Here is a 24,053-nt window from a genome sequence, read left to right on the forward strand (position 1 = left end):
GTTACAGTTCGTGTACAAATAGAATGAATCATACAGAGAGCAGTGGGATTGAATGTAGCAGTCTGACACATAAAAATAATTATATAAAAATGTCCTTTTTGATCTCAGTATAACCAAACTCTTCCCCCACCAACGCTTTTCTCTTAATAGAGTTGTCAGGTGTAAGAGAGGACAGAAACAAAGGCAAAATCTCTCAGACTTGTCAGTAAAGCATCCTGGTTTCCTGCTCTATGTGTATTAACACTATTGTTTAAACAAGCATTTATTTATAACAAGCATTACTTATAAATAAGTTTTCCATCCCTCAAATATCAATCCCCAAATCATTTGTGCACTTACAATTTAACAGTAACCTATTGACACCTAGTATAACTCCATACTACAAAACACCAATCTTTGCCCTAAGAAATTTTACAAGAGAATCCAATCCCTGCTGCATGACAGCTCAGGAATAGCAGAAAGGTCCTAGCTGTAACCAGGAGTCATGAAGGCAGCCAGGCAAGGCTGCCTGAAACTTGACAGGCCCTATTTTTTTTTTTTTTCCATTTTGCCAGGGGGACACTCCATCCTGTTTCAAAATGCCATAGGACTGAGAGAGAGTGAGTGATCTGATCCTCTAGAGAAGCAGGGTCTCATTCAAAGTACTTTGTAGAGTCAGGACTCAACAGCTCAACATGTAGCAGGAATAAACATCAACAATCCACTCGATAACTAGTTACGCAAATGCATTAGTATTGCCAGGACTGGAGCATCAAAGACAAGATTTGAACAGTGAAAAGAACAGAGGGATACAGCATCAGAAATGGCATGTTTCTGCACAATCACCTGCTCACACAATTACCAGATACAAGACAAAGAAATTGCAGTCGTCATGCTGCACTGAGGCAACAACTTGCACTCTTATCCTGCCTGCACTTTGCTGGACCAGCTCTACAGATAAAGTGCAACAGTTCATACTGCTCTTTCATAACTCATAGCATGATTTATAAAGACACAGCTAAAGCATCTAAACTACATAAGGTGCTGAGCATATATATGGAAACAGACAGCCCATATCCCAAAAAGCTTTAATCCTCCTGAAAATTAAAATCCAAATGAATGTGTGGGTTTGAAATGTCATTGTTCAGCACCAGCCAATGAGATACTCCAGTCTGAGTTTCTGAACCATCTGGTAAAGCATCACAACAGCTTTAGGCATCCAAGGATCTGTCAGGGGCTTTAGTTTAGAAATACTAATAATCCCATCATGTGCAGCTCCTCCTGAATGGAAGATAGACCTACTCAATGATTTACTCCACCCTCCTTTTCCCACCCGAGCTAGAGAGAATTAGCCTGAACAAAACTTGTAACATTTCTCCATTTGAATACAGCATTGCCCAAATGTTTTGTGAACTGTTACCCTCCTTCAGATCACCAGTCTTGGTGAAGACCTTTGGTGGGCCAAAAGACAATTTCCAGAACAAGAATTTAAGGAAGAGAAGGCATTTTGCTTTCAACTGTTTAATTCTACTGATTTTATGCTATGGATTTCCTTCTTTCTTACAGCTTACCTTGACTTTTAGAGGTGACGTTTGGGGGAAGAAAAAACAACAACAAAAAACCCAAAATAACCCCAAACCAATCAACCAACCAATAAACCCCTCAAATCCCACTACGTTCAAACAAAAACCAAAAAACAAAAAAGCCCCACCCAAAAAAAGAAAAAAAAGGGGAAAACCCCCCCCACACACAAAACCCCCACAACAACAACAACAACAAACCCCAATAAACCATCAAAGAGCTTAATTAAATACTTTTAACACTTCTACACAACTCACATAGCAAGAAGCACTGGTCTGGTGAAGCGAAATCCTAGCGGGAAGACAAGCATTTCAGCTTGTTTGTGGCTTGGTCACTGACTCACTGCATGCCACTGACCAAGTCTCTTAGGACCAACTCTTCAACGGTCCAACTTCACATATACTTGACCCATTTTCAAATGGTCTAACAATCCACGCTCTCTTCAAAATCCAGGCCTACAATATCCCAAGTGAGGCATCCCAGGTGGCTCTTGCTGAGAGTATGCTCTCACCTCTATTCTCTGAAAGTACAGAGGACGCTGCTTGTTCATCATTAAAGACAGCTTTGAGATCGTTGAATGAAATACGCTTTCTGCACCTTATCCATAGCCTGCCAGCACTAATAAGGGGGTTTGGGGTTCTTTACCCTTTCAATTCTAATTGAGTTTAAGCCATGTCTACAAGCACAAAGTTGAGATAGCAGTTTAGGACCACTGGCCTTTACACATGGCTGGTGGTCACTGCGTCGCACTCAGGAGACTTTGATAATGCTCACAGCAACAGAAACAGAAAAATGAGGGGATGCAGAGACCTGACAACAATACATTTGCAATTGCTGTCACCCACATGCTGAGAGTGGCTGGTGACTGTTTTGTAGAGCAGAAGTTTGCAGTCACTAGTGCATGGGATACTTCTGGGGGAGCACATGCACAAGAAAGAGGAACTATAAAGCTGTTATTAAACCATCGTCAATTAACTCAGTGAGACTCACAGCTACAATGTACAATGGTTTGGGTTCTGGAAATCAGGAAATCAACAAAACTGAAAATAAGCACTTTTTAGAAATAACTGTTCTTTGAAAGTAGCCTCACAGTCTAGCCTCAAAAGAAAGGCACTAATTCTAAAATGCACAGTTTAAAAATGCTTTGTACAGAGACAATTAACTCTAAGTTATTGATTTTGATGGCATTTCTAAATCACTCGATTTGTTAAGTATTTCTTTCTGAAAAATTCTTTTCAAAGAGGCACTTACACCAATTTCTCTAACTTGCCACTCAATCTACTTGTAGACACATACACATTACAAAGAGTTATATACACAGTGATGAGCTTTTAGCAGTTAAAAACCCACAAAACAAACAATCAAACAAAACCACCCAACAAAAAACCCCACTCCGCCCAAAAAGAGCTGTAACAAAGAAACAAAACCAAAAAGAATAGTCTGTCTTCAGAAAACCACACTGGAAAATAACAATGCACAGGTAATTCTAAATACACACTTGTGAAGTAAAGACAAATACAACTGAGAGCTAATAAAGCCCTATCTGTTAAACTCAGCATCCTGTGTGCTGATACTGGGCTTTTAGCACACACCATTCAGCAAACCACTGGAAAAAAATGGTAATGGGTAAAACCCCAAAAGATGTGATAAAGTCTCCCTATTTCACTCAAAAGCTATGTGTCATCTGCATCAACATTTCAAGCAAATCATTACAGAAAAATCAGCTGTCAATCAGCTGCTGCTTCTATATCACAAGTTGACCAGAGCAGGGGAAAACCCCCTGATTTTGAAAATTAAGAATTGTGTTTATGTGCAAAAGTGATCAATTGGTACTTGGGTCAACAGAAAAGTGATGCAATTTACATGGGAATGAATTAAGATGAGTAAAAACCCACAAAGTCCCAGCCTTCACTAAATTCATATGCTACCAGCAGCTGAGTTTTAGGTAAATGAAGAAGTACTCATTATTGATGGGAAAGCAACTCAGTATGGGGTTTGTGGCCTTAAAGAAGGTAAAAAAGCAATTCATCAGACAAAAAGTCAATGCTGATTGGAAACGTACTGAACACAATTGACAAGACCAACTTTTTTGCTGGCATCTGGGCCTTTTCCTATTAGCATCACAACTTAACACTTTCCAATGCAAACCAGGGAAAGGCAAGCTGCTCCACAATGAAGCCATGTGGGAAATCTCTCCCTATCCAGGATTACAGTGAGGGAATTTACCACCACAGTAACCTTTATATTGGTTTAGAGTATCTGCACAGATGAAAATCAGTGTTTGACTTCTAAGTGTCAGGTGTTGCTCATCACCAGCTCTTCTACACCCCATGCCTAAGATGCAAGCCTCTGAACACTGAAGCACATGAATAATTCTACCCATGTGGGCATTCCCATGGCCTGTTCAGATAAGCCAAGGTATACATATGTCAAATCACAAGCAAAACTCAAACTTTACACTTGCTGGATATCTGGTTGCAACCTAGATTCTCAAACCTGTAAAGGAAAGATGTGATGAACACTCTGGTCTTTCTCTCCCTCTTGATGCTGAAAAAGCTGGTGAGCATTCATGCACTAGCTGACAACGTTCTCAGAACAGTACAAGACAGGTACTGAGTTGTCACACCCACTCCAACTCAAGCATGTTTTTTTACTGGAGCAGATGAGAAAAAGTAAAATTAGGCCTGAACAACAAATGTCATGAATCAAAGACACAACACTATCATTAAGGAATGTCCCATTTTTCAATCAATAGCAGAGCTGGCTAAAAATAACAGTAATTTAAACAGAAAACAGAGGTATTTTTCATTAAAACTGATTTTTCAACTGCTCTATGAAAACAGAAGTAGAGAAAGAATGAAAATAGAAGATATGGAAATGTAATATTATAAGTAATCCATGTTTTGTGGCCTTTGCTACAGCAATAGCATCTCCCTGTCTCATCCACAATTTTCTTTGCAAAACCAAAGCCAGACCAGCACAGTATCTTGCTCCACGTAATTTAGCCTTCCACTATGAAACATAAAAATGCTCTCAGTTTCCCTTATACAGTCTACTATTCATCAGTTACAAACACCTTTACTCTGAGATAAAGTAGGTTTCCAGATCTACTTCCAGTAGGTGTTTTGAAAACATGTTTGCCCAACTGGGGAGAGTATAGAACAAAAAGGGAAGTCCTGCAGGATGTGCTGGCCTCTGATAGTCAAACTTCTGTGCAGTTACACGAAAAACCAAGATTGAGTGAGGAAATATACACCAACTTCACACTTAAACAATGCTTCCTCTCCACAGCTCTCTAGAGAAATAAAGTATGAATCTTCACACTCCTCATCTACCAGGGATGAGACTGAGACAGAGGAGAGGGGGATTTCCCCCAAGATCGAAAGGGTACTGGAGGGAAAGTAAAGTTCACATTAAAAGTTTTACTGGCTCTCAGGATTATGCTAATACTACCACTATTGCTCTTTCTAAACAGAAGAGTTCTACCACATAATTGTTTCTCCAACACAGCGAAGGACATTGAACTTGGAGTTCAAGGAAGCAGGAAGAAGAGAGCAGAGAAGGGGAGACAAGCAGAGTTTCAAATCTTTGGTGTGTATTTATAATGTTGCAGAGAAACTGCATTTCACGATGGAATGATTATTGATTTCTTAATGGATTAGTGCTGCATAAATTTACACTCCCCTCAAAGAACATCAATCTTAGGATAATAATTATAAATCTATCACAGTCTATAAAACATTCTATGTAGAAACTTATCGCTATCTGCCGGGAAATGGCCAGTTTTCTATTTCTCCCACCCCAATCACGTTACAGCATGGCAAGGAACTACTGAAAAATACATGCTATTATAAAACAAAGTTTGCAATAGATACAGGACACACCACCAGTCAAATTGGATTAAATGGACTCTTTTAAGCTGCTGCCCTTAAGACAGACAATGTTTGATCCATTAATGAACAAGTTAATTAGAGTCCCTTTATGTTATTTTTATCATAATAATGAAGCAGCCCCAGCAGAGAGTGAGACTCCTTAATGGGCAACATATATTCAGGAGCCCACACACCCTCACTTTTTCTGCTTGCCAGCCTACAGTCAAATGTTTCTGTAGCTAAGTAATTTTTTAGCAAAGGCATCCACAGAACAGCTTTGCTACAAGCAGTATCATGTTGCAAAAACAACTGAATTGCCACAAGGACTCCACCTGACTTCAAGAAGACCAAATCACTGGAGACAGGGCACTATAAAAATTTAAAATAATCCTAAAAAAACCCACCACCTTAGTACCCCAAAGTTTGCACAAGGTGCAGGAATGTGAAGATTTAAGTCTGACTCTGTTTAGTGGTTCCCACCCATTACATCACCTAACTTCAGGTTTAACAAGAGACTTTATAGTCCAATTGTGAGCCAGGAGCTAAAGGCGACCCGTGAAAGGGCTGGTTGGGAAGCCAGTGCCTCAGAGCTGCTGGCTACATCTCTCTGCACAAGATGATCACCTTCTGCACTGGGGCAGAGGCAGCAAAAAAGCCAATTTACTGCCTCCTTGACCAAAACAGTTTATAGATCTGTTAGCTCCAGGCATTAGCACAGCTCAGCATACTTTTGCCTCTGCAGAAACACCAGCACCAGGAGCTCCCACCCCTGCTCAGACATCACCCCCTCACACTGTGACAAAATGCAATAAATTGGATTGGATAATCATTCCAAACTAAAAATACCTCTTTTTTTCTTTTTTTTTTGGGGGGAGGGGGGTGGTGTGGTTTTGTTTTTTTTTTTTTCTTCTTAAAAAAACCCACAAAGAAAACTAAAACAAAATACTGCTGGCATTGCCACAGAGAACAAGACATATTGAACTCTTCTTTGGACACTTGCCTTAGGAATAGTCATCTCTGCTAGAAGGGCATGTGGGACACTTGCCAGTCAGATCATCTTTAAACAGTTCTAACTAATGATAGCCAACACATACAGTGTCATTAAAACACATGCAGGTTAAAACTTGGCACACAACAGATTTTCAATCTCCTGCAGCACTGTTTGACTGCAGTTTGCTCCAGCAGAGCTCAACCTTCCCTGCTCAACACCAGTCCTACTGTACTAAGCACCAGTGCTGAGCCTCACTGCAGTGTGGAATAGAACAGCTGGTAGAAGCCAACTGCTAGAATTTAATTGGAAAGATGAAGTACATCTTGATTGTAAGATGGCTGTTCCCTTCCTTGCCTAAAACATTTTCATATACAAATGCAGCCAGTTGATGTTCCTTCAGACTAAGCTTGTCACTACTTACAAATTGCCCCAATGATAGCAGTCTCCATGTGGAACCAGATGGAGAATCTCACACACAGTGCAGTGGGTTTTGGATAGGTCCTAAATTATTCCTATGGAAGCTCTCCAGCTACACAGCACAGGATCAGCACCTTATCTCTCATTTCTCTAAGAAGCTACAATTCAATTAGTGCAGCAACTTCTCCCCTTCTCATATCATTGCTTCCCTAGCCCAGGAACTAGTCACAGCCACTGTAGGACAGCAAGAGCAACTTCAAGAAAACCTCATCTACTCAAAATTAGTTAACAAAAAAAATACAGGCAATGAATGCAGTGTTCTCCAAGGAACACAGGCCACATAAAATAAAAGCTAAGGGCCTAAAGTGCAACACTTGCCATCAGCTTCAATTAGCAGCAAAGTGGGGTTTGGGAAAACAAGGGCCTCTTCAGAGCTGCTATAGGGCAAAGATGAAATCCCAGAATTAAAAACAAAATCCCCACATGCACATTAATATTCAGAGGCAATTACCTTTCAGCTTAAAGTCAGTCAACATGCATCTTACTACAGCAGCTCTTAAAGCAATCTTGTTTACAATTGGAAATAGATTACATTATCTCAGCTCCACCTATCCACATAATGCAGAGCAAACTGTCAAACATAAAATTACAAAATGGTTATTGTAAGGTATCCCCTTCAGCATAAGAATTAATTTGACCTATTTTATTACTAAATTATTACTCCCACACAAATTTTCTATCACAGATATCTATCAGCGCTGACATTTATATTCCAGCAAGGCATTCTCAGATGCATATTTTCCTCTTCTCCTTCTCAAAGGTGTATTAAGCAGAGTTGATTGTAAACAGCCTCCTGCCAAGCTAGTTAAAAATCTTTAAACATTATACATACAATTAGATTGTGACAATAAGCATTTTCTCTAAAAAAAAAAAAAAAAACTCCACAGAGTTTCAGATTCTGAAACAAAGTGCTTAAAATGCTTCACAAGTTAAAGAAATAATTAATATAAATTTAAGAAGGACATACAGTTATTTTTACTACAGCTCTGGCAGGTTGTTCTGATTGTCACCAAGAGACATGATTTGGCCCTGATTAAGAATGTGCTTAAGTCCTATTAAAGTCAATGGAAGTTAATCATCTGTTTAAGAGCTTTGCTAAATCAGGACCAGAACAGGACACATTTCCAAAAAATCTAGGCCTAAATTGAACACACTAATTAACCGCACACACCAATTACATGATTATGGATGAAACACAGTTGTTTAGCACACTTTGTGTGGAATCATTTAGAAATAAGGTCTAATTATCATTCTGTAACAGGTCCCACAATGCATTATAGACCACATACACCATGTTAATTTTCCTTGAAGGACTAGCTTAAAAAAGAATGACAACAACAACAAAACAAAACCACCAAACAAAAAAAACCCAAACCTAAACAACAACAACAACAACAAAAAACACAGAAAAAAGTCCTTCCAGTAGTGTTTATCCAAATTCTCAAGTAGAAGATGATGTGACCCTTTTGGAACTTCTATGTGCTCACAGTGAGGACATCTGAGCCCTCCAGCTCAGCTCTGTTTTCTTATTGCAACATTTCGCTTACAGAAAATACTCACTCTTGCATTTCGAAATGTAACATTTGTATTCTGTACCACCTAACAACTTAAGCCCTGCACTCAGGAAACAAACAAATTGGCACGGATGTACATATCCAGGATTACAAAAATCGGCAACTTATTTCTAGCAAATTATTGTGCGTACAAACCAGGAATTGCTGGATGTGTAATTGTGAATGATCTCAACCATTTGAGCTATTTTACATTAGCCAGGATTACCAAGTCTCACTTATGTCTCTTAGCCTGGTACTTGCTGATTTCTTAGCAGCAAGATTTTCAGATAAGTGACTACGAGAATGTCTTCTTCCATTAAATTAAGAGAAAAAAGGCATTCCCAAATCCAGAGACTGCTGAAAAGCCATGCCTCATCGCAGAACACAGCTCAGAAACGAAAAGGTGCATTGAGAATTATGTTTATTAAACAAATAGACACACACACAAATCTCACGGCATATAAGACACTCTTGTGATTTAAAACTTGACTCATGATTGTAAAAGTTTGGAGTTGGCATGCCAACTTGGTGAGCCATCTGCTCACCAACAATTTATAAACGAGACCGCTGCCAAAGCCACCCGATTACTCAGTTCTAATATTAGTGATGTAACTAAAACATGCTTGTAGGTTTTTTTGTCCCCATGAACCAGGAAGCACAAGAACAAAAAAAAACACAGAGGAAAAGTTAAAAATAAAATAGGTAAAATGCATTTATGCTCAGTATTCCCTTCCAGTCAGATTAGTAGGAACATTCAAGTTTAATTCAATGCTTTGGTTTCATAATTTCCTCTAAACCAAGTCAGAAGGAAAAGAATTGGTAGAGTGCTTACAAATGCTGAGACAAGGTGAATCACATATTGTAGATCCAATACCCATTTTTTTGGTTAATGACTCAAATGGTAGTTTGTTAAAATAAAACACAGTATACTATAAAAACCAAACCAAACCAAACCAAACCACCAACACCCCATAACAGTATTTAAAATACTTTGACCACAGATTAAAAATAATTAAAAAAAAAATTCTCAAAAATGGGCACAAAGGCTAGCAGGTACAATAAATGATGCTAATTTTACTGTTAGAACTGGGCAATTTGGGATAAAACCTACTGTCATATTTAAACAATTCCTTTCTTATTAAAATCGAGATTACATACAGCAGTGAAAAACTGCTGGAAGGTAATCTACAGTAAATAATGTAATGAAACTGCATGGAAAATTACTCAATCATTTTTAAAACGTTGAGTCACAATTCAGTTTGGTTGGCCTGAACCTCCAGATCTATCTCCATGGCAAGTCAGTAGCAAATCCCAAAGCACAGCTGGTATTCCCAGAGCTCAGACACACGGATGCACTGCTACAGTACTAAATCCAGGAGCGTGCAGTGCCTCACACCAGCAGTTCCACACAGCACCTACTTCCCATGGAAGTGAAAAAAAAAACCAAACAGTTTAACCACTGACTTCAGTGTGAGCAGAATTAGGACATTTCTGAACGCTCTATAGGGGACAGGCTGAAAACACAAGCAATCCTGGTCGTATTAATCAAGAGGACAACAGTGATAAGCAACCAGGTTCATTTCAGCACACCTTGCTCTATCCCTAACAAAAAGAGTAGCTTTTAAATCTGCATTTTGAAATCAAACACAGCATTGTTACACAATTACCGTTTTAATTAGCCTCCCGAACAACAGATCAGCTTTATTTATGATTGATTTTGTTTAATGAGGTAGTTGTAGTTTTATCTGGCAGATAATGGGAGAGAATTAATAACTGCTTAATCCACACAAAATTTAGTTGTTCACATAGTGCACAAAATTTTGACAAACGTTTCTGAATCCTAGCCAACAACCACCAGCACATTTTCACAATCTGAAAGCAGACAAAGCACAGCAAATGTTACCATATTACATTATAGTAGATTAAACTGTTTATATATGTAATTAGAATTATTATAAACTATGCTTATAATTATAAACTGAAATTTCATTGCCAGTTCCTAAGGAAGCTTTCCTCCTTCCAAAACACCTGGTCAGAACAATTCATTCAGGTCAACTCCTTGATAGGCTACCAAGACCTATTTCATTACAGTTATACAAGAGAACAATACAGAGACCCAATCTGGAAAAGAAGTTGTCTTCTCCATGCATTGGGCATTCCATATATCTCATACCTTTGTCCATATCCCTCCAGTGAATCCTAGTCTGCCTCTAAGGCCAGTTTTAAGGTCACAGTCCTACTATTTCAACTAGACATTGGTTTTAAATCATCATCTCGACTTGTCACATTGCCACCTTTTCTAAAAACACTTTCTCCTTCCCAAATGCAGGGCTGGTTTTGCCTCCACCCAAACCCAAGTACTGACCTCACAGCAAGAGACACGTCAGAAATTCCTCAAAGGGACTCTCACACACCAGTAGTTTCATAAGGGCATTCACATGCCACAGCAAAGGTGAGGAAAACATGACAAGCTGGGGCACCAAATGACATTCACATGTGTCAGAAACCAGAACAGACAAAAGTGATCAGCATAAGGAAAGCAGAACAAATACCCTAGCACAACTCTCTTCTAACACAGTAGTCTGTTGCTGGGGTGCTGTCTATCAGATGCAACATAAAACTTAAGGATCTCCCTGTACAGAGTCACTAAGGAACCTTGGATAATTATACTGCAATTACCATTTTTGATTCTACAATGAAAACATTATTTTTACCCTTTTCCTAAGGCACTGTAGCCTGTTGTTCTAGGCTGCTAAAAAAAAAAAAAAAAAAAAAAAGGCAAAAAAGCAGGGTTCCACTGCAAAAATGGCTGCAGCTGGGACACAGACAAAGCATCTTGACATGAAGATGAGCAAGTACTTTACAGAGCATGATTATAGATTCTTTCCTGGAATACACTGCAGTTTTATTTGGTTTTGAATACATATGTGATATATATTCGCTAGAGAAAAAATTCCACTACTATCGATTTTTCTATAAATATTTAATGGTTATCAGTTAGAAGCTAAATTTAAGTAACAATAGCACTAATGAGATTAAATAAAAGAAGCACTTTAAAAGTGCAAGAAAAAAGCAAATATTTCTTTGCAGCATTCTAGCACAAGAGCAGTAAGTCAGCAACCTGAAACCATGTTACCTGCTGATAGCCTGAGTCATGTCTGGTCACACAGGCTGACCAGCAGAAACATCTAACAAAAAGGTAGGTTCTGTGAAAAGCAAAATTAGCAGAGACTGGCTTCCAACAATTTTTTCCCATGCATCTGACATTTGAAAAGGGTGGTGCTTAATAGCTTTTCCTTCAGCAGAGTCACATTTCACATACCTCTCCTCTTTCTGGCTTCCTGATTTCACGAAATTTGCACAATTCTAGTATTTTTCAAGGCTGTACATCTTTCTTGTGTGTGACCAAAACTCCCTGTAAGTGCCTTCAATTTGTATTTGCACACATTACACGTGTACGGGCTTGTCATAAATCTGGGCTGGACTCAACTGTGTGTTGTGTTTTGTTTTCCTTTTTTTGTGTGTGTGTGTGCGTGCGTGTTTGTTGTTTGTTTTTTTCTCCAGCTGCCAACCTTTTCTACTTGGCATGAGCTAATTTTGGGGCAGCTAACTAGCAATAGCATTTATACTCTGAAAACACTCTGGTTTGGGATTCTTATACAAGGGGTTTTGGAGAAATAAAGAAGTTGTGCAACTTACAGAATACATATTTAAAAGAATGCAAGAACAAACTCACAGGGCGCTCGTAGTCTGCTAACGTCATATACTACTTGACCCTTAAATACACAACTAGTACATCATTTTTCTGAACTCTTGAGAGCTAGCTATAATCTGATGTTTTGAAGTCACATACACAAATGATGAATCTGACTGCCTCCCACTTACAGAAGGGATTCATACTAACACTAATTTCTCCAATTTTTCTCCACCTCTTCAGCCTGAAATTTTATTCACCCATTTGTATCTCTTCAACTGGCATCCTTTGTGAAGCTCTTAAGATCCATTGTTAAAAGAGTATGCTATAATAAGGAGATATTATTACATTACACACAAGAACAAGGATAACTCCTAGCAGTGATGAGGACAGAGTCCAGTGTATTTAGACTAAAGGAAATTTTCAAACAGGGAATTTCAAGCAAAGCTGATACCCACAATTGTTCCACACAGCTGCCTGGAGATGCATTAAACTCACCCAGAGACCACCTGTTCTGGTAACGAGGTCAAAACAACTGCTAAAGTTGACCCAGTTTTGGGAGATTAAACCATAGAACTATTACACACATCTATGTCTAGGACATGCCTACCTCTGAAAGCAGAGGAGGATTAAGGCATGGTGTGAATTTGAGGACCAACAGTATATTCCAAAATATTGTTGTACTTGGGCAAACTCTGCTCAGGTGGCAGATCACTGCAGACTCTCCAGAGATGCAGGGAGAGAAGCGCCTCATCATGATACTGCACAGTGCAGTGAAAGGCAGTACCTAGGAACAGACAGTTAAAAGCAGTATGCAAAACTGCTAATTAATAAGATTTGCTCCACTTCAGGGGCCATTATCTGGACAAGGCAAGACTCACACTCCAGGATATGAATTTCTCAGGAAACAAGATTAAAACCCACCAAAACCAATCCCCATTTTCTTCTTTTACTTGAGCCTTCTCCCCCTATTACAGGCCTGGCTGCTAAACAGAACAAGGTCTTCAACCTGCTGCAACTTTTTCCTGAAAACTTTTAAATCCATCTATGGCTTAAAAACAATAGCTACTCTTCTCCAAATGAAGAGACCTCATATCTCTTCTGTATTAAAAAAAAAAAAACCAAACCAACAAACTTTAAAAAAAAATCGCTGTTTTTATATAGAAGGAGCAACTTCCATTTTCAAAGGGGAATTCACACTATACTCTTTTCTGCTCTTTTGCCAGAAGCAGGTGTTTAATCCACACTGCTGAAGTTAAAGAGATGCACAGCTACAGTTATCAAGTCTCAGTTTCTGTTTTATTGGCTACACCATTGCCACCTATTAGAACACATTCTCTTTCAAAAGAAATCATAAAATGTCCAAAGGCTGAGCTGAGGACTAAGAAAGAGTAGGTGGAATTTCTTGTATGACTGTGCATATACAAATTCCCAAATCAGAGTAATTACGAGAAAAATTAACAAGGACCTAGGCATATCGCAGGCTTCACTAGTCAATTTTCTGGGTCACACAGCAACATAACTTTCATGGACTGAAGGAACAAATATCCCCTGAGAATAAAAGGACAACATCACTCTCTTCTGATGGAATTAGGGTTTTTTGCAGGCTGAGGGGAATGCAAGGGAAACGTGACTGATAAGGAATTGAGAAGACTCCAGCTTCCTGTTGGAGGTCACAGCATTAATATCTTTAGTATAACATTTGTTTTGTTCAGGTGGAGGAACAAAAGGGATAAACAAGAAAACATCCCTCATCCAAAACTTTAACTTCATCGCATACGTGGTTTAACTGCAAATGAAGCACTGCAATTGTAAGCCCTGCCCAGATCTTCCATTAGCTGGAGATGAAACATGGACTGTCTTACTTGCTCACGTAAGAGCAAACTTTAGGAGAAAAAAGGAGGTAAGTGGGACAGGCAAAGTGAAGATTTTCTGTGCCTCAGCACCTCTTACCTTCTTTGGAAACTGCTTCAAAACTCTGCTCTCCAGGGCAAAAGCAACAGCAGCCAGATACAGCTGGGTCTTCTACCATCACTGAATGAAGCTTCAGGGGGAACAGAAGAGATGAGCCCTCAAAAGGCTTTCCCCAGCCCAGTGATAGGGAAAGGACTTTAATATTCCCACTAGTCTTACTTTTCTCCCTCCCCTACTGCAGTGACTACACCTGTGCCCAGAACAGCCTCACAGGTGGTACCAATACCCCAGCAGGAAGAGGGGGTGAAAGTAAACAGCTTTTGCAGCTTCTCCAGGTAACATGAAACCAACGTTGGGAGAGCAGAGGTAGGTCTGGAGTGAATCAGAATCCTTGGCTCATGCCTTACACAAAACCTACAGCCTGCTAAGAAGAGCGACTCCTACCTATTTAAGAGGGATGATGCACTTAAACACTGCTGTCTTGTTTGTTCATCAGTGGCTGGTAGATGCAGATATTCACACCCCTAATGCAGGGGCTAGGAGTGTAGTTTGGCCCAAGGACTGACCTCCAAACACCTGCAGGTGTTGCCCCATTCCTGAAGGGGTACAGAAATCCAAACAGCAATTTCAGCTTCACCAGGGGGGAAACTGAGAGCCCTATGACCTCTCTGGACAGGCCAAATGCAGCGACCATGAGCTAAAAGAGCAGGTATGATGCATATGGAGTTCACCGCCTCTGTGATGCTGTGCCTTGGCCACACAGAATTAGAGGATCAAACCCCAGAAATAAAGGATGTAGGGAAAGCAAAAGTCAGTTTAAATAAAGAGATCCTAATTCACAGAAGTTTATATGACCTAATATCACAGAAACGAGGGGGATCGATCAACCCCCATGCTCTTCCAGGAACAGTGTCTGCTGTTTTACAGTACACTCCCATGTGCCACCTGTAACACCACTTGCAGGTGACCCTGCCAGCCAGGGCTATGCTCACAGCCAAAGCTTCTGCCAGCATCACTCTGCTTGTGAGGGATTACAACTCTTCAAAGCCACAGGCTGACAAAACAGTGCCAGAAGAAGCTGATAACGTAGACCTGGCTGTGGATCAAGGACACTTTTTCCTGGGTAGTGTAAGTAGGGGTTTGTCCAAACAGACCTGATAATGCTCAACTGTATGGGAAGAGTTAAAATGTTGTGGTTGCTCTAGTGTATTCACAACAGAAAAGGCATATTTAGGACTATCACAATTATTCCTGTGCAGGACAGGAAATAAGCTGTGCTGGTGTTAAGGTACTTCTGAATGTGTCTCATTGTGGGGCTGTGAAAATTTGATGTAAACCAACCCCTAAGCAAAGGAGGTATTGTAATGAAATTCCTACTTTTGACAAGGCCTAACAGGTACCATCCAAGCCTCCATTCTACATGATCTACAGCCCCTGTGATTCTGAAAAAAAGGCAAGGGGGAGAAAACAAAAGCAGCACCAAAAGATGAAAGGACACCTCCATGATACAAGAGTCAGAAGGAAAACTAGGCCTCTGGTCAGCCATTATCCGGAGCCATACCTGTCAAGCCTCATTCGCTTCTCAGTGATAGCAACAACTAAGCTTCCTTCCATTGGGATGCAGCAGTCAGCTGCCTGAACTCTGAACAAGGATTCACTACTCTAGGTAAGGGATAACACACCACAGCACAGGCTCCATGCCTGGGCTGGCAACAGGTCTTGTCACTACAGAAAGCAGTGGCTCTTAAATTTTCTTCGGAGCTGCTTCAAAGTGGATCCACTAAGAAGTTTCATTCACTGAGATTACTGAGGGGCTATGCCTTTTCTTGAAAGCTTGAACACAGCACTCCTTCACAGTGCCCTCTTGGCACTGGAAAGAGGATGACCACTGCTCACCTTCAGTAGTGCATAGAAGACACAGGTAGCTGCATTTCCACCTGTAAAACCTCATCATGGAAAATGGCATTAGCTGGAGGACTAGACAGAGGCTGTGGCCCATAAGAATGGGAAACAAGCCCTCAATCCAATTTCCCAGGAAAAAATACCCAGAGATTTCAAGAGGAGTGGCAATTTCCCCTGGAGATGGGGATGGGAAGGACAGAGTGCTCTCTAACAGGTATCTCATTGTCCAGCTGCTATCAAAGCACATTTCAAGGAAGATGAGGAGTGTTCTTATTGTTGGCATGTCTGAAAAGGAACTGAAATTCCAGAAGCAAACACTGAAAACTTGCTGACTACCAAGCTAGTAAGAGCACTGAGTGTTGTAATAGGGTGTGTACCAAGGAAAGTTAACTGAACCTGACAGTCCAAGAGAATAACAGAAGCTCCCTAAGAAAGGTGTGTGCTGCAACAAAGCCCTGGCAGATGACCTCTCAAAAGACTTCCATCAGAATGAATAAAAACCTATTTAATGAGATTAACTGATCATTTTGCTCCACCCTCATTATAACACTCACTGAGAGGGAGGAATGTTTTTGCAGCCAAGTATCTGACTCCATAGGGAATGCCAGAAAGGCTTGGACAGAAGGTATGAAAAATACATAGGGAACCCTCCATAGCTGAAGTGTTACCTATAGACAGTAGTTAATTAAACACCTCCTAGTTTCAGAGGATACTCTGTATTTGTTTACATACAGAGTTTGTATCAGAAGAACTATTTAACTATTTTAACCATAGTGAAATATCTAAACTGTTATGGATGAAGCTAAAGCAACCCAAAGCACATCACATAAGTAACTCATTTCCAGGTCAACCTTTTTTCTCGCTTTTTGTAAAAAGAAAGAAACAGAGCAGCACTACTCTGCAAAGCTTTCATTTCTTAGGTGTGGACAAACCCCCTAGATTTCTTTTTAAAGCCTGATCATCATCTTTTTATTTATTATTTTTTTCTCCTTAAATTTCAAGGAAGCTAAACTGATTGGCTAAAGCTTTGATGAGTACTCCCCCAGCAACCCTGAAGGAGTTTGAGGTTAAAACAATGAAGTAAAGTCAGTGCACCTTTAAGTGTCAAAGGAGCTCACTTCTTGCAGTTTCCTGCCACACTTCATTGAGTTTATCCCTTATGTCTAAGCTCATCTTGGCATGGTCCATCCTCATTGCCCTTCCACCTGTGAAACCACAGGTACATCTGCATCAGTTGTGAAATTTCACAACTAAGCTCTCTAAATATCAAACTGAAAAGGTTGCAAAGTCAGACACAAAGAACTGGAGGACTGACTGACTGTCAGAAGTCCACCTCCCTGCACTATGGCAGGATCAAAGACACCCAGATCAATAGATGCTGCTTATCCTATACCCTAAAGGCTACTGCGGAAAGAGATTCCTCAGCATTCCTCTTGAGGTTACCCAGTCCAGGTTTTTATCATCATATGCAGTGTTTCACACTTTCCAAGATATTTGGAAGAACTGGAGACCTGAATCGCCACTTCAGAGCAAAGCAGTTTAGCTGCCAGAATTCTTCACGCCCCAGTGCACGTGTCAGGGGAGCAACTGCTGCAAAGCACTAATTCAGAGTCCCCTGCAACCCAGCCCAGACAGCTTCAACCATGCTCCCTAAAGAATAGCCTCCTGCAGAGGCTCAGCCTCTGTCACTCCATCCTACAGAAAAAAAAACCACACTGAGCCAAGAAGAATCCCAGTGCAAGGTACATCCTCAGGTGCCTGGGCATGGCATCACTGTGGTGATGGCAAGGCTTGTTTGCTGTGTGGCTGAGGCATTAAGCAACCTCCAATTTTACAACTTCACTTCAAAAGGCAGGATCCATGGCTACATTTTGTTATCCACACAGATATGGTGCTGATAAAGCTGTAGTACACAAAACCTTCTGCTTAGGTCAACACAACTGTGACAGAACAGTCAGAAAATGAAAGTAATCATGAAAGATCTAGAGCTTTTAAGACACAAAAAAACCCAAGGCAACTGATAGGTCACTCCAGTCTAACCTGATAACTGGAAATACAGCAGTCTATATTAATAAAGACCTTGCCCAAATTCTTTTTAAATACTGCTGCTGAGATCACTCACAATACTGTTGTTCCAACAGCTACCTTGTCAAATAGCGCAATCATTCCCCATCACCAAGAAAATGCAATTGCCTCATTATTTTCAGCAGAGTCAGTTGACAATGCATATTTTCTTAATCAATTATTTCTCATAAATTAGTAACACTTTAAGCTAATATAAACACATCTTGAAAACTTACCACAATTTTAATCAGTTTCAAACATCAGATGCTGGGTTTGATATTTATGATTGCTCTGACTACGTTTCATTTAAGAGCTCCTTTTGTCTATGAAAGCAAAGATAAGAAAGTTATCTGGGACACACACTATAAGAGGAAATTTCCTCTGTAACTGACTGTCAGATGCTAATGGCTGCTATTACTTTCCCTATGAGACCAGGCAAGTGGTCTTAGCAAAGTATTCTTCACTGTACACAAAGCAGTCATCAAGTCAACTAACCAAACAATTATGCTCCTGCAGTTCCTAAAGCAGATGTTCTTCTCAAGACAATTTTAAGACACAGGAAAAAAAAAATCTCAAATAACTATAGTAAGAACAGAGTGTGTTATTATGAGGAAGTGACTGGGAATTACTTCTTTTTAAAGCCTCTTTTATAAGGGTTCCCTATCAGCCTTTAATTAGCGTGCCAGTTCCTGATCATTTACAACACAGCTCAATATTCCCTGAAGGCATCATGACAGGCTCCCTTGAAGTCACTGGGGTCTACAGGAGGGCTTAGGGCCATGCAGAAAACTCTCTAGAACCAACCCAAAATTAACTGAGCAGGCCTTTGATACCAAGCTCTAAGTGTTAGCCTTTGGTAGACTTCTCCTACAGAAGATCAGAAGAAAATCTGGACTTCCAGGTTGGGGTGGCATGTAAATGTATCATCTGGGATCCACAGGTGTAGCACTAATTTGTCTTTTGCAGTAGAGGAAAGTGAGATAATCTATCTACCAATTCAGTTTGACTATTTACACATATTTTAAATCTTTGCTTACATAAAATGACAATAAAGTATTTTAGAACAGAGCATCTGCCAACACACATCCAGCATTCTGCTAAAGGCAGATACATACCGTAAGGGATATGTAAGATCATTAGTTAGCTATGACAGACGATTTACTGTGATTTATCTTTTAGGATCATCTCATTCACAAGGAAAATTGAGTGTCAGCCGTATCCATAACCTATGCATACTGTCTAGATACTTGAAAATGATAATAGGCTGAAGGATGCAGCAGACAACTCCAACACAAGCCAAAATATTTAACCCGAAACCTTTTGGAATAGAACCTGAAAACATAACTAGCCCAGCCAGAACTCCTACTAACAGGGATTGCCAGGGGCTAATGAACATAGAAAACTCTTTACCTAGCACATAATTTTACTGTTGCTGGATGAACACTGCTCATTCATTTCAGTACAGATCTAAGAAATGTGCTTCTCATGGTTTTGTCTCCAATTCAGCCAGATACAAATTAAGGCTAAATTAAGAGCTGTAGCTCAAAACAATTCAATGGAACGTAAAAAGAAAGGTCAAAACTTAGATCTCTGCCCTCCAGGTGCACATCCTGGGCACACAGCTAAACAGGATCATTCTCCTACTGGGGATGACTGGCAAAAAAATCCACGAATTTGGGGTCCAATCCACACACCACCACATACCACCATATGTACCAGCTCCCGTACCACCTCCTCTATTAACAAACCCATCCCAGCCAGAATGACACATCCTGGGCTTCACTATAAGGGCAGCCCAACAGCAGATAACCCCCAGTGAATACACTAGAAATTAAACCATACTGAAATATAATGCAGCCACTTCCTTCACTTACAATGAAGGATCATGGATTGATCCAATAGGAGCTACAAATTTCATACAAAATATTCTGAATAGCCATTCCTCCTCACTCTCCCACCTTTGCCTCTCAAAAAAAAAAAAAAAAAAAAAAAGTCACAGGCCCCTGGGTTACTGGGCATTTAAAAGGATTTCCTGCACCCCACAAAAGAGGTAGAAAGCTCTAAAGGACAGCCTGATGATTTAGTCTACACATCAGAATCAAGATTTGGCCAACGTAACAGTTGCCACGAAAGCTGACAACTTCTAATCAATACTTCCATGTTTAAGACAGAACAATCCAAATCTCTACAAAACATTCTTATGCCTGCAAAGAATTAATTAATTAAAACAAACTTAAAAAGCTCAAGTTTTGTTTGGTTTGAGAACCCCAGCCAGAGCCCCTAATTTTTCAACAGCAGCACATGTCTAACACAGAGCAGCAGCGATAAAAGCAGTTGAGACACCTGTGAGATACCACAAAACATATTTAAAAAAATTGAGGTGTTCATCAAGGCTGCAGATACAAGTGTGCTGCAAGAACTAACAAAGCTTAAAAACATTGAAAATGTTAACACAATGAACAGGAAAATATTGAATGTGTTCAAGTATTTTTGCATTACTTCATCCTAGATCTTTTTATTCCCAAATTTGACTCTGGTTTTTACTCTAGATTATAAAGAAGATTTAAAACAGTGAGGTCTTTTTTTTCCTTTCATGAGGGCATCCCATTAATAAAAAGGAAACAAAGAAAATAAACAAAGTGAGTAGTAAAACTTTTACAGCATAACAAAATATATCAGAATCTCAGTGCAGCAGTATGGGAATTGTCTAAAGATGCTGAATTATGATCGGTTGTCACATAAAGTTCATTTTGGAGTATTAGCAATCATATTCGCTACCAACATGTATATAACTGGGAGATCTTCATAATAACCCTCAGTTTTAAAGGCTCATAAAAACTGTGTTTAACTCGTAATTTGCAGGAAGAAAGAAGAATTCTTCAAGGAAAGTAACATCTTTCTCTCAGTAATAAAGATTTCAAGGGCAATACGCTGTGTATTTTAGAGCAAGCAACCTCAAAAGCTCTCTTTTTCTTTCACAGTCTTGGGTGGGTTATACAAACTTATTTTTTAAACTGAGTGTATCTATGGTACACATGTTCAGAAAGAAAATCATTATCACATTGAAAAGAACCCTCTGAAAGTATATGGGAAGCAAAGCATATTATATTATTCTTGAATACAAGTACAAAGTTACTACAAGGTAACTATGTTGATGTAATGTAACCAACAGTAGGACAAGCTATGGCACTCACACACAAAGAAAAGAATGGATGTTCGGTCTATGAAATGTGTGTAAACTACATTTATCTGCTGCCAAAATACTTTTGCAATTACTTTCATGCTGTATTATAAGCACTTGACACTTTGGGTAGACTCCCAAATGTCTCTACACTTCCTCAATTTCTCCCTTGACATTCTAAAACAAAATCCTTTCAGTCTGTTAGAAAGTCAGCTGGTGAGTGCCATAAACTTCGAATTATCCTAGTCACTTTTGGACTTGCCAAAGTAAAGCTAAAATAATGAATAGGATGCTGAACTTTCTATGTGGAATAGTAAAATACAACCTGCCATCAAACTCAGATATTATAACTTCACACTTTTGCCAGAGTATAGACTTGTATTTCCCTTTGGTAAATAAAACGTGTTTGTTTTCAAATAAAGCGATTTCAGGCTGTTTAGGGAAGCACAGTAAGTAATAATAATAACAATAACAACAATTTCCATTTGGATTTGAAAACCTGATGAAACAAAACCAGCACATCAAGCCTAGTGTTTTCCTACCTGGAACAGGTAAGGACCAGCTCTCAAATGCGACCTTGGCATAGTTCAGACTAGCAGTCCCGTTCATGTTTAAATGAGACACTAGTGTGAACATGAAGAGAAAAATAATAAAAATAAATCCACCCTGTCCTTCTCTTATTAGAGATGCATACACCAGTGGTTAAGACCCAGTAAAGAAGCCAAGGATCCAGAGGACCAGACTAACCCAAACCCACTGCTACAGAGAAACAGGTTTAAGCAGAGACTTACTGCTTGCCATGTGACTGGGGGAGGTATGCTGCCCATTGGGTGTGCTGGAGGTGAGGTCAATGGCCATGCTGGAGTGCTCCCTTTCGGGCGAAAACTCATTGTCACCTGCTTTCACAAAACAAGTCCCCTGTAAGTTTCCATCCCTTCCTTCAGCAGAACAACACAACAAATAAAAAGTATGACTGACTTGCTCCCTTCCCCCTTCTACCAGTGGGGTCTCGCACAGTCTCTAAAAGCTGAACTCTCAGTGGCCACAAGTAAGTTTTTGACTGATAGATTTTAAGAGCTCCCCCTAAACCTACTGCCACCAGTCTGCTGTGCACACACCTGTGACAAACCTTACCCCAGCTGCTTTGTCTCAAGTTAGGATTACTTTTTTCAGACACCGAGAATCCAGGCTGGGCAGGAGAAGACTGAAACAGTACTTCCACCATACAGACCTTCCCCCACAGAGCTCTGAATTAACTGACAGTTAAACAAGACACCTATACAACTCCCAGCAGAGAAAACAGGAGAAATGCATAGTGAAAGGCATAAAAAGTTTTTGGCTGCAATTCGAATTTCTGAAAATGAGTTCTCATTCGCAAAGGCAAAGCTCATTCATCCTCAGCAAATATTTAAACCTGGAGGTACTCACCCATGCCCTCATCCCCATGCATTTTTCAGCCATACATAAAGTTTAAATGCTATTAATTCAGTGCCATCTCAATGCAACGACCATACACAAGGAAGCTAAAGTTTCAGGTGTCTACATTATAGAAAGGATAGTAGGAAAAGAAAAGTAATTTAGAATAATCAAATTAAATGACTACTTACACGTTATATATCCATCAGCAGCCTCTGCTTCCATAGTCAAAGTGCAGTGCTGCAAGGCAGAAAAGTACACCCTCAAAGACGCCTGTCAGAATGAACCACTAAATGATTAAACTTACTTAAAGCCCTAAGTAGTTGCCCATTTTACTGCTGTTGCAACCATTGCCTAGAGAAACACTCAAGTGTACTGCACGTGTTCATTTGCAAATCACTGAACTCTTCCTGCAAATTATGTGAGAAATTCAGCTGCCTCCTGGGCAGAAGGCACTGCAATCATCTTGGTCTGACTGTACCCCTCTCTGCCCCTCACTCACATTTTCACTGGATCTCAGAGTCTTTTCCCAGACTTTCCACTTGTTTTGTTTAAACTGGGATAGTAATGCTTTATCAATTATCAGCTCTCACAGCCAGAACTATTAACTGAGATGGATACTATTAACAATTGCTCTTTTCACATGCACTCCAAGGGACTCCATTCTGGTCTAAATAAAATAAAACAAAACCCTCCAGTGCCCATTTCCCTTTGAGAGAGGTATTACAACTCTTGGTCTCACATCATACACACATACACACACACACACCTGTACACGCACCTGTTCACTCTAACCCTATTTATTTGCCACAGCATGGGGCCAGACGTCACATTTAATACTCTCAGATCATGCATTTTGTGGCATGAACCAATCTTAAAGTTTCTGGAAGCACTTTGCTGACACAGAACAAGCTATTACTTTCCAGAAACCCAAGTAACTGTATAGAATGACACCCCCTAGCTATCATTTGATATATATTGAGGGAGAAAAAGAAAGAGAGAGAGAGGGAGATCAATAATCATAACTATGTTCTTTTAAGTGGAAAAGTTAAGAATCTGACATGACCAGAGGAGAATTTTATTTCCTCTCTCCCTCCACGGCCTCCTTTTTGCCTTTAGTTTCAAAACTCTCACTGCACCAGGCAGCTAAATTATTCACAATGAGCCATTTCTGTATTGATCGCCAAGTATATTTAGCCCTGGCTCCTGGAATTTCTCCATTACTTACTGGAAAACAGGCAGCTTCACTTCTTGTCTCCAAAACCACTTCCCTCCCCCTCCCTTAACCCGCTTTCCTCTCCTCCCCCCTCCCTTCCCCGCCTTTCCCCCAATAAATAAATACTTTTCTCTGTGCTGTTCTTTGGTATAAAGCAGATCAAATTCCCAAGGCATTCAACACATAACACTTAAATTTCAACCTGCCCAGCTG

At 39.9% G+C, this 24,053-nt stretch overlaps 1 protein-coding gene across 6 annotated transcripts in view; it reads right to left on the reverse strand.

Annotated features, from left to right (window-relative positions):
* Positions 1-23,489, reverse strand: part of IKZF2 (IKAROS family zinc finger 2) — a 108,349-nt gene extending 84,860 nt beyond the window's left edge. For 2 of the 6 annotated variants that reach the window (XM_054381495.1, XM_054381493.1), the window contains exons 1-2: positions 22,816-22,849; positions 22,003-22,104 (exon numbers count right to left, since the gene is read on the reverse strand). In XM_054381495.1, coding sequence (XP_054237470.1) covers positions 22,003-22,104; positions 22,816-22,849 — 136 coding nt within the window. Of the gene's footprint in view, positions 1-21,999; positions 22,108-22,815; positions 22,865-23,405 lie in introns of those variants that run through there. The other 4 variants (XM_054381494.1, XM_054381492.1, XM_054381490.1 and 1 more) reach the window with 3 other exon arrangements.
* Positions 23,490-24,053: the final 564 nt, after the last annotated feature.

Source organism: Indicator indicator, chromosome 5 (genome assembly GCF_027791375.1).
Source record: "Indicator indicator isolate 239-I01 chromosome 5, UM_Iind_1.1, whole genome shotgun sequence".
NCBI lineage: Eukaryota > Metazoa > Chordata > Aves > Piciformes > Indicatoridae > Indicator > Indicator indicator.